Source organism: Camelus dromedarius, chromosome 2 (genome assembly GCF_036321535.1).
Source record: "Camelus dromedarius isolate mCamDro1 chromosome 2, mCamDro1.pat, whole genome shotgun sequence".
NCBI lineage: Eukaryota > Metazoa > Chordata > Mammalia > Artiodactyla > Camelidae > Camelus > Camelus dromedarius.
The window spans coordinates 31677673-31694881 of NC_087437.1; the positions used below are offsets into that span (position 1 = coordinate 31677673).

The 17209-nt window shown below is 33.3% G+C and overlaps 1 protein-coding gene across 9 annotated transcripts in view; it reads left to right on the forward strand.

Moving 5' to 3' along the window:
* The window catches only part of LEKR1 (leucine, glutamate and lysine rich 1), a 224444-nt gene that overhangs the window by 59208 nt on the left and 148027 nt on the right, over window positions 1-17209 (forward strand). For all 9 annotated transcript variants that reach the window (XR_010383326.1, XM_064492258.1, XM_064492257.1 and 6 more), the window contains exon 3: window positions 13549-13668. Coding sequence is in view for 8 of the 9 variants with exons in the window: in XM_064492258.1 (XP_064348328.1) it covers window positions 13549-13668 (120 nt within the window). In the remaining variant the exon portion in view is untranslated. The remainder of the gene's footprint in view (window positions 1-13548; window positions 13669-17209) is intronic.

Below are 17209 nucleotides of genomic sequence, written 5' to 3' on the forward strand. Positions count from 1 at the left end.
AGTGTCATTATATGCTGATGACATGCTACTATATATAGAAAACCCTAAAAGGTCCACACAAAAGCTACTAGAGCTGATTGAAGAATTCAGCAAGGTAGCAGGTTACAAAATTAACGTTCAAAACTCAGTTGCATTTGTTTACACTAACGATAAGTCAACAGAAGAAGAAAGTAAAGAAACAATCCCCTTTAAAATAGCACCCAAAGTAATAAAATATCTGGGAATAAATCTAACCAAGGAGGTGAAAGAATTATACACAGAAAACTATAAACCATTGATGAAGGAAATTAAAGAAGACTTTAAAAAATGGAAAGATATTCCATGCTCTTGGATTGGAAGAATCAATATTGTTAAAATGGTCACACTGCCCAAGGCAATCTACAGATTTAATGCAATCCCTATCCAATTACCCAGGACATATTTCACAGAATTAGAAAAAATAATAAAATTCATATGGAACCATCAAAGACCTAGAATTGCCAAAGCATTACTGAAGAGAAAGAAAGAGGCTGGAGGAATAACTCTCCCAGACTTCAGACAATACTATAGAGCTACAGTCATCAAGACAGCATGGTATTGGTACCAAAACAGACATATAGACCAATTTAACAGAATAGAGAGCCCAGAAATGAACCCACAAACTTTTGGTCAACTCATCTTCGACAAAGGAGGCAAGAATATACATTGGAATAAAGACAGTCTCTTCAGCAAATGGTGTTGGGAAAACTGGACAGCAGCATGTAAAACAATGAAGCTAGAACACTCCCTTACACCATATACAAAAATCAACTCAAAATGGATCAAAGACTTAAACATAAGACAAGATACAATAAACCTCCTAGAGGAAAACATAGGCAAAACATTATCTGACATACATTTCAAAAATTTTCTCCTAGAAGAAATAAAAGCAAGAATAAACAAATGGGACCTAATGAAACTTACAAGCTTCTGCACAGCAAAGGAAACCAGAAATAAAACAAGAAGAAAACCTACGGAATGGGAGAAAATTTTTGCAAGTGAAACCGACAAAGGCTTGATCTTCAGAATATATAAGCAGCTCATACGACTCAATAAGAAAAAAATAAACAACCCAATCCAAAAATGGGCAGAAGACCTAAACAAGCAATTCTCCAAGGAAGACATACAAATGATCAAAAAGCACATGAAAAAATGCTCAGTATCACTAATTATCAGAGAAATGCAAATCAAAACTACAATGAGGTATCACCTCACACCAGTCAGAATGGCCATCATTCAAAAATCCACAAATGACAAATGCTGGAGAGGCTGTGGAGAAAGGGGAACCCTCCTACACTGCTGGTGGGAATGCAGTTTGGTGCAGCCACTATGGAAAACAGTGTGGAGATTCCTCAAAAGACTGGGAATAGACTTACCGTATGACCCAGGAATCCCACTCCTGGGCTTGTATCCAGAAGGAACCCTACTTCAGGATGACACCTGCACCCCAGTGTTCATAGCAGCACTATTTACAATAGCCAAAACATGGAAACAGCCTAAATGTCCATCAACAGGTGACTGGATAAAGAAGAGGTGGTATATTTATACAATGGAATACTACTCAGCCATAAAAACTGACAACATAATGCCATTTGCAGCAACATGGATGCTCCTGGAGAATGTCATTCTAGGTGAAGTAAGCCAGAAAGAGAAAGAAAAATACCATATGAGATCGCTCATATGTGGAATCTAAGGAACAAAAACAAAAACAAACAAACAAAAACAAAGCATAAATAAAGGACAGAAATAGACTCACAGACAGAGAATACAGACTTGTGGTTACCAGGGGGGTGGAGGGTGGGAAGGGATAGCCTGGGATTTCAAAATTGTAGAATAGACTACACTATATAGCACAGGGAAATATACACAAAATGTTATGATAACTCACAGAGAAAAAAATGTGACAATGAGTGTGTATATGTCCATGAATAACTGAAAAATTGTGCTGAACACTGGAATTTGACACAACATTGTAAAATGATTATAAATCAATAAAATCTATAAAAAAAGTATATTTTAAGGAGAAAAAGGGATTGAGAAACTGAGATTTCACCATCATAATGTTATTTTTCTGTAAGAATTTTAATAAAAGTTTTTAATAATCTTTTATAGCTGTTCAACTATTGCAAGGTAAACATAATAAATAAATGTAGTTTATTTAAGGAACACATACTTAAATATCACTGATGAGGACATCCTGAACAGCATGTAAGACTGTACTGAAACTGGGTTTCTAGGAATTGTTATACATTTCATAACCACTAACAGTAAAGAAAAAAGGCAGCCAACTGAGCAGCCAGCCCCTTACACAGAGTCGCTGTGTGTGTATTTGGAGAACAACAGCCTTTATCCCTTTGCACAAGGTGCTAATACCTGTGGAGATCAGCTTTTCACTAATAATCAGTCTTCAGAATGCGAATCATGTTCCCTGTTAACCTATTGAGTCATATCCAGCTTATGTTATAAAATCTTCTATAGTCAAAGACATGTCTGAATTATTTTGATTGTATATATATATAGTTTAAAAAACATTTAACTATGCAATCTGATATCCTGATTTTTAAAAATCCAACACTATAATGTAAGCATTTTCCATGTTGTTATACACACCCACTGTAAAATTATTTTTAATAACTAATATTGCATTGAGTAAATTAATTAATCATTTCCTTAATAAACGTTTGTATTACTTCTCAAAATTTTGCTACTGCAAATTACTGTGGTGATTGGCTTTCTTCAAAGCCAAAGCAAACAAAGTTTCCTATATTAAGACTTGTTTCCTAAGGCTTGATCCCAGCAGTGGAATTCCTCGACCAAAGGATATGGATATTTTAACACGTAGTTTCAAAAATGCATTACGAAAACATTTTATAGAAATTTATACTTCCACAAATGATGTAAGAGAATGCTGTGTCATTGTAATTTGCCAGGATTGGATACACTCATTTTTGTTAAATCTTTGTTACATTAAAATTTATTAGATTGAAATATTATTGTTTTAATTTACATTTCTCTAAATTTTAGTGATGTACTTTTTTTAGTTTTTTACTCAGAATATTTTTCTCTGAATTGCCTATTTATTGTCATTTGCTTATTTAACTACATTTTTTATTCTTAAGGATTGGTGGAAAGCATTCAGCCTTCAAACACCTGTTATTTAGGACTCGAACTAGTGTTAACAAAAAGTGTTTCATAGATCACAGATTTCAAGGAAAATTTGAAGAGTGGGAAGGCCTGTGAAGCTAGGCATCAGGAATAACCTGACCAGAGGACATGACCACCCCTAAGATTTTCATTTTTGCCTTTCATTCTGCTTTTCTTTGCATGTTGGCTTAATTCTCCTAAACTGCTGATTAGCTTTCTTCACTTAAAGGAAAAGCTGTTGCCTACAATGCCTAAGTTTTACTTCTTACGTCTACTGCCACCTGAGAGGGAGTGCCTGTTGTTTTCTCAGGTCCCAAGAAAATAATCCTAGAAAAGACCTCCAACCCAGTTTGAGGAAGGTGGTTCATCCACTTAGCCTCTGGGGTTGGGTCATAGAACATGGAAACTTCTGTGGCAGTCATATGAATGATTGGATCTGCAAGAGTGGGGTAGAAAGAACCAATTCTTTGCATAAAGGGTTGATGATTCATAAAAGAAAGGGAATTATATTAGGTGGACAAAACAGTAGATAACTACTACATGAAAAAGAGAAAATATCCAAGGATTTTGTATTCTTTTTCGTCCTTTAATCAACAGAAATATATTTATCAATGCCTACTATGCTGCCAGAACTGGGAGAGGACCATTAGGGAAGTAAGAAACGTAAGTTCTTGCATTAAACAATAAATAATGTAATTTTTATTAAGAGTACCTTAAAATGACATAGCAATTTTAAAAGTGTGATTTTATTAAGAGCACTTTAAAACAATGGAGATTTCAGTTTTTCTCTAAATTGTCTTCTTTCCCTTTGCCTTCAAAAAAATACAGTAAAATTATTTGCCTCCATTTTATGAAGTATATACATCAACCCTAAAATACAGAATTGTGTGTTTGGTTTTTTATTAAGTTAGGGTTAAGATTTTTAACTTCTGCTTCTGCTCTAGTAAAGCTTAAGATTATCATATTTAGTCAAAGGAAGCTCTATTACTTTAATAGACTCTCTACATATTAAAGAGAGCAGGAGGGAAATTAGTGAATAATCAAAGACTGAGTAATGCTCAAATGAGGTTAATTACATGAGGTTAATTTAACACACAATGTTGTACCATTCTCTCATCTTGTTGGAAGAAGGTGGGGAGAGACAGAGACAGAGGGGAAAAGAGAGAGGAGGGAATGAATATGAATGTGTGGTATCACAGTCAAGCAATGGCTTATTATTATTAGATCATGTAAATACTCCTTATCCTTAATCCAACAAGGCAGGCACCTTTTAGAAGGAGTCAAACAATTGAGTACATTGATGGCATACAGCGTAATGATGCTTCAGGATAAAATTAAAACTACCTTAGTGAAAGGATATATTTTAGTAACTAAGTTAGAACTTCTATAGGATGATATAAATATCATGCTAATTTTTTAAAAAAGCAATAGAATACCACTCAAGAGGAAATTGTTTGTATTCACAAATAATTTTGTTTTAAATATTGCTACTGTTCTATACACTTGTATGTTAGTGATATTTCTAGTCCTGTGCGTTCTCCTGTTCATATTTTTGAAGTTGCCGTAAGTCCTGATAATAGGCAAAGAAGTTTGGTTTCTGCCTCTAGGGTTTCACAAAGTGCTAATGACTTTTCTCTGCAAAATAAGATTTTTTTTCTAGTTTTATTGGACCCTAAGTGATTTATCTCCCTACATATGTGGGCTTCCCACCCCCATTCCCTATTTTCTAGAAAGGTATTTTAGTTTTCTAGATGTATTTAGGTAGTGGTTAATTCCAAAGAACAGTACAGAAGCCACTTCTTACAATTGGCAGTCATATATCAATGTCTAAAATCAATTTCCCAAGAGCACTTCAAGTACTATCTTGTTTGGATTGATTTCTTTGTTGCAGCCCTAGTTTTCCCCTTGATTGTTAGATGTCTTTGCCTGTCAGATCTTGGTAGGATACAATCCTGAAAATCTCCCACTTTATTTTTTCACACCCTGAACCTCCACCTGTTTTCTAAGATTGCTGCAAAAGCAGTTTGAGGGAAAGACTAAGAATAAATGAATCCTTAGAACCAGGAATTTGATTTAAAAAAAGAAGAGTTTAGGTTATAGGTGGTAAAATACCAATGATGTGATCAGTTTTCTTGCTACATTTTCTAACTGTTTGACTACAGAGTGCAGGGAAGTTAATTAAAAGGGAATTATTTCTATTGCTTGGGTAGACTGCCCTAGGAGAGCATTTTTGAGATGTATGTCAGATAATGTTTTGCTTATATTTTCTTTTAGGAGGTTTATTGTGTCTTGTCTTATGTTTAAGTCTTCGATCCATTTTGAGTTGATTTTTGTGTATGGTGTAAGGGAGTGTTCTAGCTTCATTGCTTTACATGCTCCTGTCCAGTTTTCCCAACACCATTTGCTGAAGAGACTGTCTTTATTCCAATGTATATTCTTGCCTCCTTTGTCGAAGATGAGTTGACCAAAAGTTTGTGGGTTCATTTCTGGACTCTCTATTCTGTTCCATTGGTCCATATGTGTGTTTTTTGTACCAATACCATGTTGTCTTGATGACTGCAGCTCTGTAGTATTGTCTGAAGTCTGGGAGAGTTATTCCTCCAGCCTCTTTCTTTTTCTTCAGTAATGCTTTGGAAATTCTAGGTCTTTTGTGGTTCCATATAAATTTTATTATGATTTGTTCTAGTTCTATGAAATATATCCTGGGTAATTTGATAGAGATTGCATTAAATCTGTAGCTTGCCTTGGGCAGTATGACCATTTTAACAATATTGATTCTTCCAATCCAGGAGCATGGGATATCTTTCCATTTTTTTTTGAAGTCTTCTTTAATTTCTTTCATCAATGGTTTATAGTTTTCCATGTATAAGTCTTTCACCTCCTTGGTTAGGTTTATTCCTACGTATTTTATTACTTTGGGTGCTATTTTAAAGGGTATTGTTTCTTTACTTTCTTTTTCTGTTGATTTAAAGTATTTTCCTTTAGAATCTTTTTATTATGAATAATATTAATAGATGATCTAAATGAAAATAACTAAGAAGAGACAATAATACCTTTCCCATTTTTTTTTACAACTCTGTATTCTTACCACAATCCACTTTAATCAAGTTGGCTAAGAGAAAAACTAGAAAATAGATAAGGGTAATAAATGTGTTGTCATCATGATTGCGTTTGGCAAGAGGGTTATAGCACAAGTCGTCTAACTCCCCGTACCGGACTCTGTCCGCTAGAACATGCTGTTAGTTCCACTGTTTTCAGGAACACCCTCTGACTAGACAACAGCATGTCCTCACATCAATCAGCATAGAGCTCAAAATCTGTGCAGAATTATGACTCTTAGAGAAAACTGTGTGCTTGCACAGTACATACTGTATTATAATATTTTGTGAATTATCTGTTTCATAAAGTTGATATAATACATACAGTAAAAGTGAACATTAGTGCCTTTCAGGCATGTCATTTTTAACCGTATCAGTTTGATTTGAAAGAAGTGAAGCAGAGTTAGCAAAGCCAAAACAGAATGGACTAATGTGACCTAATTTCTCAGGGAGTATTGTCAGAGGGTTTGAGATGCTATTTATATGTAACATTCATTTGGGGATTATAGCAAAATGAGTGATATTGGAAAGTGTTTTAATGTGTATTTTTTAATTATAAAAAGGAAACTGTTTTGTAAAAAATAGGCTTAGAATTCTTTTCTAGGTAAATTTTAATTGTTGGAGTGGGCTTTTTTATTTATTTTATTTTTTATAACATCTTTAAAGTTTATGTTCCACTTACAGTTATTATAAGATATTGGCTATATTCCTTGTGTTTCATTAAGGAATGTTTAATACAAATTTCATTTAATCCAACAATATACTGTATAAGCTTAAATTTCCTTCTAATATTTCTGGATTTTTTTCCCCATATTTATCAACCTTAGATGTACTTAAACACACATAATGAGATTGAGTAGGTATTTTTAAAATTCTAATTTTATTTTTTTATAAATTGTTATTGAAGTGTAAACATATATAAGAGAAAAATGCACAAATAATACATGTACAGATAAATTAAATTTCACAAAGTGAACTTCCCATGTAATCAGCACCCCAGTCATGAACCTGAACATTAACATCCTCCCAGGAGCTCTCTTGTACTTCTCTTACTGTCACCCACCCAAAAGAATCTACTAATCTTGACTTAGAACACCATCGATTAATCTTGCCAATTTTTGATCTTTATATAAATGGAATCATATGGTGTGTGTTCTTTTATCTGGTTTCCTTCACTCACCATTATATTTGTGAGATGCATCCGTCTTGTCGTGTGTAGCTGCTGTTCATTCTTATTGCTGTTTGGCTTTCCATGGGATGAACATACCACAATGGATTTATCTGTTCTACTGTGGATGGGCATTGGGTTATTTCCAAACTACCATGAATAATAGTGTGCATGTCTTGGTTAATATATGAGCACATTTTTCTGTTGGGTATGTACCAGGTGTGGAAATTCTGGGGCATAATATTATGCATATGGCCAGGTTTAGTAGATCATACTATTTATTCAAAATAGTTATGTTAATTTATATTCCCACTAGGAGTGTTTGAAAACTCTTGTTGATCTGTAAATTACAACTTGCTTTTCTTTTTCCTTCTTATTAAGTCTTGGTATTCTTTCCATGCTAGGACATAGATATCTATTTCATTAAAAAATTTTTTTGTATAATGTTCCATAGGAACATAAGTTACTTAATGTTCTTCTAATATTGACCATGAAGGTGTTTCTTTCTATTTTTGCTATATAAAAATTGCATAACTTCCAAAATCTAATATGCACCCACCTTTTTACACCGTAATTTATAATACAGATGTATTTGACATGTACACATTATTCATTGTATGTGTACAAATGATTCTTTTTTTAAACTTTTTATTTTGAAATAATTTTAGACTCACAGAAAGTTCCAAAAGTAGTACAGAGAGTTCCCATATACGCAGCTTACCCTAATGTTAACACCTTTCACAACTATAGTACAATTATAAAAACTAAGAAATTGACATTGGTATAATACTATTAACTAACCTACAGAATTTGTTTGATTTGATCAGTTTTGCCACTAACGCCTTCTTTTCCAGTCCAGGACTCAATCTGGAATCATAGAGTGCATTTAGAGCATTTATCTTTTTAGTCTTCCTTGATCTGTGACAGTTTCTCAGTCTTTGTCTTTCATGACCTGTGGTTTTTGAAGAGTACTGGCCAGTTATTTTGTAGAATCCCTTCAGTTTGGGTTTGTCTTATATTTATTTGTAACCATATAGAGATTATTCATTTTTGGCAAGAATACCACAGAACTAATGTGCCCTTCTCAGTGTATCATGTCAGAGTATATATGATGTCAATATGTCTTATTATGGATGATGTTCACCTTGACTGCTTGGCTAAGGTGGTGTTTGGCAGGTTCCTCCATCATAAAATTATTATTTTTTCCTTTGAAATGAATAAATATCTTAGAGTAGAAACTTTGAAAATATTCAAATATTCTGTTTCTTCTCAAACTTTCACCTACTTTTTTAGCAGCTATCAATAGATTTTGCTTACAACAGTTAATTACTATGCTCTTACTAATGCTGTTTTCTTTTCTTCATTCCTTCCACATTTGTTAATTGGAATTTCTCTGTACAGAAGAGCTGTTCCTTCTCTTCCATTTATTTAACTATTTAATTATTTATTAATATCAATATGGACTCATTCACTTTCCTTTTGTGGGTCATGATCCAATATAGTTTTTTATTTTGTTGCTCAGTTGTTCCAGTTTTGCCTGATTGGTGCTCCTTCAGGTGGCACCTGTGCCCTTTCAACGTGCCTCCATCTTTTTTTGAGCTTTTCCTTACTTTCTGGCACCACAAAATGTCCTAGGCTCACCTTAAATTTTCCCTATGCCACCCCTGGAATCAACCAGTTCTCTAAGATGCCCTGATTTCTTTTGTTGGGGAATAGTGCTTAGACACCAAGGTATGGGCTTTGGGTGTGCTCATTGCTACTGGGGTCGCCTTGCTCCAGAACATTCATTGTTTTTTGTCATTTGTGCCTTTCTTTCTCTTGGATCATGACATTCAGAATACCCATTTACTGTTTTTTAAAAATGAGTATTTAAAGCTATAAATTTTCTTCTAAATGCTTTGATAGATTGTGTTTCCATTATCATTTATTTCTAAATAATTTTTAGTTCAACTTTTATTTCCTCTTTGGCCCAGGGTTATTAGATGTATGTTGAAGTTTCCACATCTGCAGTTCATTTTCATGTAATTTTATCGTGGGCAATGAATGTGGGTAGAAGATTTTTTTCTTTTTAAGACTATATTAAAATTTCAATTGCGGCTGATTACATGGTCAATTTTTATGGCTATACCATATGTTTGGAAGACCTTATTATTAGATATAAGTTCCAATTATGGTCATACATAAGCTTGTTAATAATGTTATTCAAATCCTCAATATTTTTGACTATTTTTCATGTCATTGTGACCATTCCATTTCTGTGAGAAATGTGTTAATACCTCTCACTATGATTATTAATTTGTTCTCATTAGATTTTTAACAGATTTTTTAAAATATAATTTGAACCTATGTTTTGGGTATACAAAGGTTCATGATTAGTATTTTTTCTTGGTGGATTGGGCTTTTTATCAAAATAAAAGTGTTGTTCCATTTAATATCTTGCTAGTTATTAATATTACTGTATATATTTTATCATTTTTAAAGCATCTATTCGGGTATATATTTTCTCAAATTTTTTTTCCCCTACATTCCTCTGTTGATTTTTTTTTTGGAGGGGGGAGTAATGAGGTTTATTTATTTATTATTATATTTTAATGGAGGTACTGGTGATTGAACCCAGGATCTTGTGCATGCTAAGCAGGTGCTCTACCACTGAGCTGTACCCTCCCCTTGATTTTTTTTTTTTTTTAAAGATGTGACTCCTGAAAACATTTGGTTGATTTGTTTCTCTTAGTATGCTTAAGGAAATACTTGTCAGTGTACATAGTGGGGCTAAAAATAGTAGGATTCATTAAAAATGTTTTAAAGTTGCATTAGGCTTTCAGAACTTCACTCCCACTCTGCCATCCCAGAGGCTTCTACTTACCTTTCCCTGACTCTGGCAGTTGGCATAGGTGCTATCAAAACAGCTAGTTCCCCACCTGATTTCCCCACAGTGAAGCCCATCATTTAACAACTTCTGTACTCCCACCCAGAAGCTTAGAGACAGCATTTCGGTACCTTATCCACTTGCTTTTCTAAAGAGAAAATAGCATAATAAATACCCTTTAACACAGATTCAAAAATTACCAAGATTTTGTCATATGTTTCATCTGTTCCTGTTGTTTTTTTTCTGAATTAATTCAACACAGCTCCAAGACAGCATGCTGTTTTCATCCCTATTTACTTCAGTGTGATGTACCATTTTCTTATATAACAACAATATTATTATCCCAAAATTATTAGCAGTTCCTCAGTATTATCTAATTCCCAATCCATATTCAAATTTCTTCAATTCTTAAAAAAGAAAAAAAGTTTGCAGTTTATTCATCTGACTCTTGCTCTATACAAGTCAGTATGTCGCATTTGATTGTCACTTTTCTTACTTCTTTTATCTAGAAAAGCCTCTCCCTGCTTTTCTCCCTGTGTCATCATGAACCTGTAAAAAATGGACCAGATATCCTTTAAATGCCCCATTCTTAAATATGAATGGATAATAAAGGATCTCCTGACTTTTGAGAGAAGCCTCAAATGTGAAAGACAAAAAGCAAAAAAGAGAAAAAAAAATAAACCCAAAGGAAACAGAAGCAATGCAGTAAGCTGAAGAAAATTTAAAAAAACATTATAATTGATATCCTCAAAACAATAATGAAGAAATTGTATCAATGAAACAGGAACAAGGGATAGTAAAAGAGGACCTTTTGGAGAATAAGTGAGAATTCTTGGTAGTTAAAATATAATAGCAGAAATGAACAATTTCACAGGCAGGGTGGAAGATAATGAAAGTAGAACAGAATGTTAAAAGTGGTAAGATGGCAAAGAAAGGATAAGAAAATAGGATCTCTCTGGGAGTTCCCACTTTCAAAATTATAGAAAGATGTTCCAGAAAGAAAACAGAAGAGATGGAGGGGAAGGAATCTTTATCCCTAGGGGGAAATTCTTGGAACTAAAAAACATGGGATTGGCTGATACAAACTACTATGTACAGAATAGATAAACAACAGGGTCTTACTATATAGCACAGAGGACTATATTCAATGACTTGTAGTAGCCTGTAATGAAAAAGAATATATATATGTGTGTATATGTATGTGTGTATATATATATACACACACACACACATATGTATAACTGAATCACTATGCTGTATACCGGAAACTAAAATACATTATAAATTAAAAAAAAATTTTAAACATCCATTTCTAAAGGAAATGCCATGTGCCCAGCATAGAGAATGACAAAAGACTGAAATAATGATGTATTGTGATATAAGAATACAAATTTAGGAATACAAAGTAAAAAGAGAACATTTTAAAACTTCTGAACTGTGATAGGGATGGGGTGGAGAGGACCAACATGTATACCATACAAAGAAGTAGGAACTAGAGTATCATTGGACTTCTCAGAAGCAGCAGTGGAAGTTAGGTAACAGTGGAGCAGAGACTGATTTTCTGGTGAAGAATACTTTCCTCATCTGTGATTATATATCCAGCCAGACTGTTCAGTCTGAAGTAGAATAAAGATGCTTCTAGATATTCAAGGTCTCAGATTTACCTCCCATGCACAAAAAGCTCCTGGAGGATTTATTCCACCAAAAGGAGTAAACCAAGGAGGAGGAAGACTTTAGCACCAGGATGCAGGAGATCCGACATGAGAGAAAGCTGAGGACAATTTCTGAAATGATAGGGAAAGGAAGTCCCAAGATGACAGTTGTGCAGTCAAACCAGAGCATAACCAGACTGGAGCTGGGGAACAGAGAGTTCTAGGAAGGCTGCCTCCTGGAAAAGAAATGGTATGGAAGGATTATCTGCTGTGTCTGAAGGTATTGAGAGAGGAGAATTACACTTCTGTCAGATCTGAAAGAAGTGATAGGTACACAGAAAACTAAGAAGGAAGAAAAGGAGATGGTCTTTAACCCAGGAATGGCAAAAACTTTGTACAAGAAAAGAAAGTGATCATGACATAATATATAGCCTACTAGTGAGGAACACTGGATAAAAAGATTGATTTAATTATATTGGGAGGATGAGGGAAGGAAGGCTCTGTGTGTGTGGATGTATAGGTGTATAGGTGTGTATGGGAGGTTTAATTCTTATTAGGACTGTGTTAGGAACTGCAGGTTACCTACCCCAACATACATTCTTCCTTCCACCTTAGTAAAAGAATTATGGACACATCTGGGGCTGATCTTTCCAGTTAAAAGACTACGTTTCTTAGCTTCACTTGCAGCGGTATACTGCCATGTGTCCTAGTTCAGCAGAAGTGTACAGTGGCACTTTCAGGAAGTCTCCTTGAAAGGGACAGAGGAGCCTTCTTCTCTGCTGCTGGTCTGGAGTGGGAAAGTAATGGAATTTCTACCATTATCATGCACTGATCATGAGAATAACAGACACACACCAAAGATGGTAGACCAGAGAGTTGTAAGGATACTGGGGCCCTGATGACACTCTAAAGCAATCATATCAGTATTGGACTGACTACCAATACTTTTGTTTTATGCAATAATATACCTTTGTATATTTAAGCCATCATAGTCAGGTCTCAGTTGTATGTAGCAGAACCAGATCTTACCTGATTTGTGATTCACTAGATAGTATCTAAAATAAAATTTAAGAAGTAACAGTATAAGCATGTTATTTAATAATATACAGATGAATACTAGAAGAAAAAAGTTGAAAGTAGTCGTTTTTGACAGTGAGAATTGGGGTAAAGTTAAATGATTGCTATTTTTTCTTTAAATTCTTTTAGTAATATTTGACAGTTAAAGTTATGTATCTATATTACTTTAATAAAAGTTAAAAGTTGGTATTTGTTCAGTTACTTTTAAATTAGTATTTCAAGTAAAAATACATGTTCACTGCAAAAATCTGAACGATACAAAGAATATAGAGTGAAAGTTATGCTTTCCTTCAATATTTGCTGCCTTTCTCCTGCCTATTGATTCCACTTTCCTCCCCAGGGATAGTGGCTCTTTGGTATGTATCTCTCCATACTTTTTCTATACATTCATTTAGCATATGTAAAGATGCATAGTTTTCTTCTTTTATTTATTTTTATTAAAAGCATATTTAAATTTTAATTTATTAAAGTACTCATGATGGAATATTTAGACTTGTAATGGATGTTATTTGTTTATATTTTTAGAATTCGAGATGCAAGCATGCAATTAAAAAGTCACCAAAATGAATTGCAGAGAGTACAGAAAGAATTGAGTCATTTGCAACATGAGTTAAAAATTAAACAGAGACAATCACAAATCTTCAGGTAAGATTATCTTCAAAGAATTAAAAATTACAAGATTGAAAAGATTGCTCATTTAATACTAACGGTATAGACATTCAAATACATTTTAGTGATATAATAGTATAATATTAATCTTTATAAACATTCAAGGACATTTTAATAATATAATTTCTATATTTATATAGTTTAGTATTATAGTATGGTTAAAAAAATGGAAACACTTCACTTTTAAAAAAAACTATTATCTCAACTGAATAGTTTTGCCAATAAAATTTAAATCAGGCAAACACCTTGTTCTTATTTTGCATTGACATTTAGAATGACAGCACAGTAACTAAATTCATTTTCCTCTTGACCAGTATTTCTTGGTGTATTTGATCTTCTGACTGATAGTCCAGTGACATGAAAAAAATAGAATAGGGAAACTTTTCTATCTGGATAGTAATAGACCTCCTAAATTTAGTAATTTTCAACATAAATGGTGTTAATTCTAATTTTGTATATCTTTGGAGGGCTTAAAATACCTGAAGGTTAAAACCCAATGTTCTAAAGAAAATAGTACTTTTTAAAAATGGAATTGAATATATTGAGAATATCAGACAGAATGACTGTCTCTTTTTTTAAAAATTTTTTTTATTGAAGAATAGTCAGTTACAATGTGTCAATTTCTGGTGTACAGCATAATGTTTCAGTCATACGTGAACATACATATATTCTTCTTCATATTCTTTTTCACCGTAAGTTACTACAAGATATTGAATATAGTTCCCTCTGCTATACAGTAGAAACTTGTTGTTTATCTATTTTATAGTAGTTAGTATCTTCAAATCTTGAACTCCCAGTTTATCTCTCCCCACCCCCTTACCCCTCTGGTAACCATAAGTTTGTTTTCTATGTCTGTGAGTCTGTTTCTGTTTCGTAAATAAGTTTGTTTGTCTTAGAATGATTAATTTTCCAGTTGAGTAACTTTTAGCTCTTAGAAAAGGGAAATAGGTTAAATGAACATAGACATAGGTTCTGGGTGACTAAAAAAAATATACCAGGTGAGTATTATGAATGTTAGGTTCTTATTTTTCCCAATCTACTAGTTATTATCAGGGATATTGTTCTATTAAAAAATTATATGGGCTAATAATCTTTATACAATATCTGGTGATAACCTGTTGGCCATCTACCTTTCTTTAATGTCCTGCACATAACTGATGCTGAATAAATAATTTTTGAATGAATGAATGAATCTATTCATAAAAAAGATGACAATTTTTGTCATCATAAAGATTCCCTGCCCTTTCCTAGAACTCTAGTATTGAACCAGCAGGATACCACCCAGATGACCCCAACTCTCCATTTCAGTCAAGACCATCAGTGTTCAATCTTGGCTCCAACAACAGCTTTGGCCCAGGTCTGCTAAGGAAGTCCCATTTGTTTTACCCACAGATGCCATTATGGATGGCAGAACTGACTAAATTTTAAAGCTTAGGCCAGGACTAGATTAAATAATTAGTGCTGCTTCAGTATATTATGGACTGATACAATCAGTTTTTATTATTCATATTTTACGTGTGATTTATAGTATTTCAAATTCTTGAGGAAACTTAGACATATTTAAATGTTATTTTATTCTATGTTCTAATTTTGTCATCATTTTGCATTATACTTTTACTGCTAATTTTTTCCAAATGTTTTCACTAGATCTGTGATTTCTATTTTTAGCTAAAAAATCACAAATTGGGAGTTCAGAGTCTGATTTATATAAAAAACTAGCACTTACTAAAAACAATTTTGTAAATAATCATCTAACTAGACACTTAGTATAAATAAAAGTTTTTGATAGATGAATAAAAATAATTCCTGGTTTTATTCATACTCTCACTAGTAGGCACATAGCGTAGGAAAAGGCAATATGATGAAAATAAAATCAAACTCAAAGTTGTAGAATTCAGTAATTTTGCTGCAATAGTAAATTTTAAACTAGTTTACTGGTTATTTTTAAAAAATACCTAGTAGAACATAAAACTTCAAGTTTGCTATGGGTAAAGAAAAGGAGCTTATAATCTCAAAGTGGTAAAGAAAAGAAGCATGAGCTTTGCCTACTCAGATGTAATCATCTTTATTTATGGAGCCCAAAAGGAACTTTCAAGAGATCAATGAACTATGTCTTTGAGTCACATTGCCCTTTTTAAATTATTCTTTCATTTGTTTAATTGCAATTGGGCTTAATCACCTACCCTCCAGCAAAGTGTTCTTCATGCTCTGTGTTTTCCCTGACATTTCCAACCTGTCGCTTGTAAGGGAGTGATGAGGAGTAGCTGTGATATGCCTCAGTTGGCTCGGCACATCTGCTATTCCAACGAAAGTGTCTTTTGAGAATGGAAATTAACTTTTGAAGACCTGTAAAATAGATACTAAAAACAGTATGGAGTATAGATATGCTTTATGTAAAGTTGCATATAAATCCAATATTCCAAATCAATCCATATTTGAAACATTTTAGTAGTGCTTGGTTTTACAGAATTCCTACTGTGAATCTTTCATGAATTGTTTGAATTATACTTATCCTTTAGTTTTTCTTATTTGTAAATCCAGACTCTGTCATCTCTGAAATTTTCAATGCCAACTCCTTAAATCTCTCCTTCTAGCTCTGTCACTTTTCACTTCAGCTCTTCAGCCACATTAAGGCTGCTGGTATTCTAATTTTCCCAACAATTTCCTGACTTTACTTTGTTTCTAGCCTTGATCCCATAGTTAATAACCTCATATCTTTTTTCAAATAGCTGTATTGAAATATAAATTACGTCTTACAAAATCCACCCAGTTTAAGTGGACAGTGTAATGATTTTTAGTAAACATACTGAGTTGTGCAACCTTTATCGCATCCAATGTTAGGACATTTGAATCATCCCCAAAAGATCCTCATGCTATTTGCAGTCAATCTCTATTTTTACCACCAGTATTCCTAGGCAACCACTGATCTTTGTTTCTATAGGTTTGTATTTTTCTGGACAGTTTAGATATATGGAATCATACGATATGTAGTCTTTTATATCTGGCTTCTTTTACTGATGTTTTTGAAGTTCATGTTGTATCCTGCATCAGTACTTTGTTCCTTTTTATTTCTAAATAGTATTCCATTGTATGGATATACTACATTTTATTTATGTATTTACCAATTGATGGATTTTTGGATTGTTTCCACTTGTTGGCACTTATAAATAATAGTGCTATAAACATTCACATACAAGTCTTTGTGTGCATGTATGTTTCATTTCTTTTGGGTAGATACCTAAGTGTAGAATTACTGAATCATATGGTAAATTGATATTTAACTTTTAAGAAACTGCCAAACTATTTTCCAAAGTGCTTTCACCATTTTGCATTCTTACCAGGAATGAGGATTCTAGTTTCAACTGTGTTCTTGCTAACATTTCTTATTGTCTGTCTTTAATTTTAGCCATTCTAGAGGCTGTGAAATCATACCTCATTGTGCTTTGATTTGTGTTTCCCAAAGGACTAATGGTGTTAAGTGTCTTTTCATGTGCTTATTAACCATTTGTATGGTTAT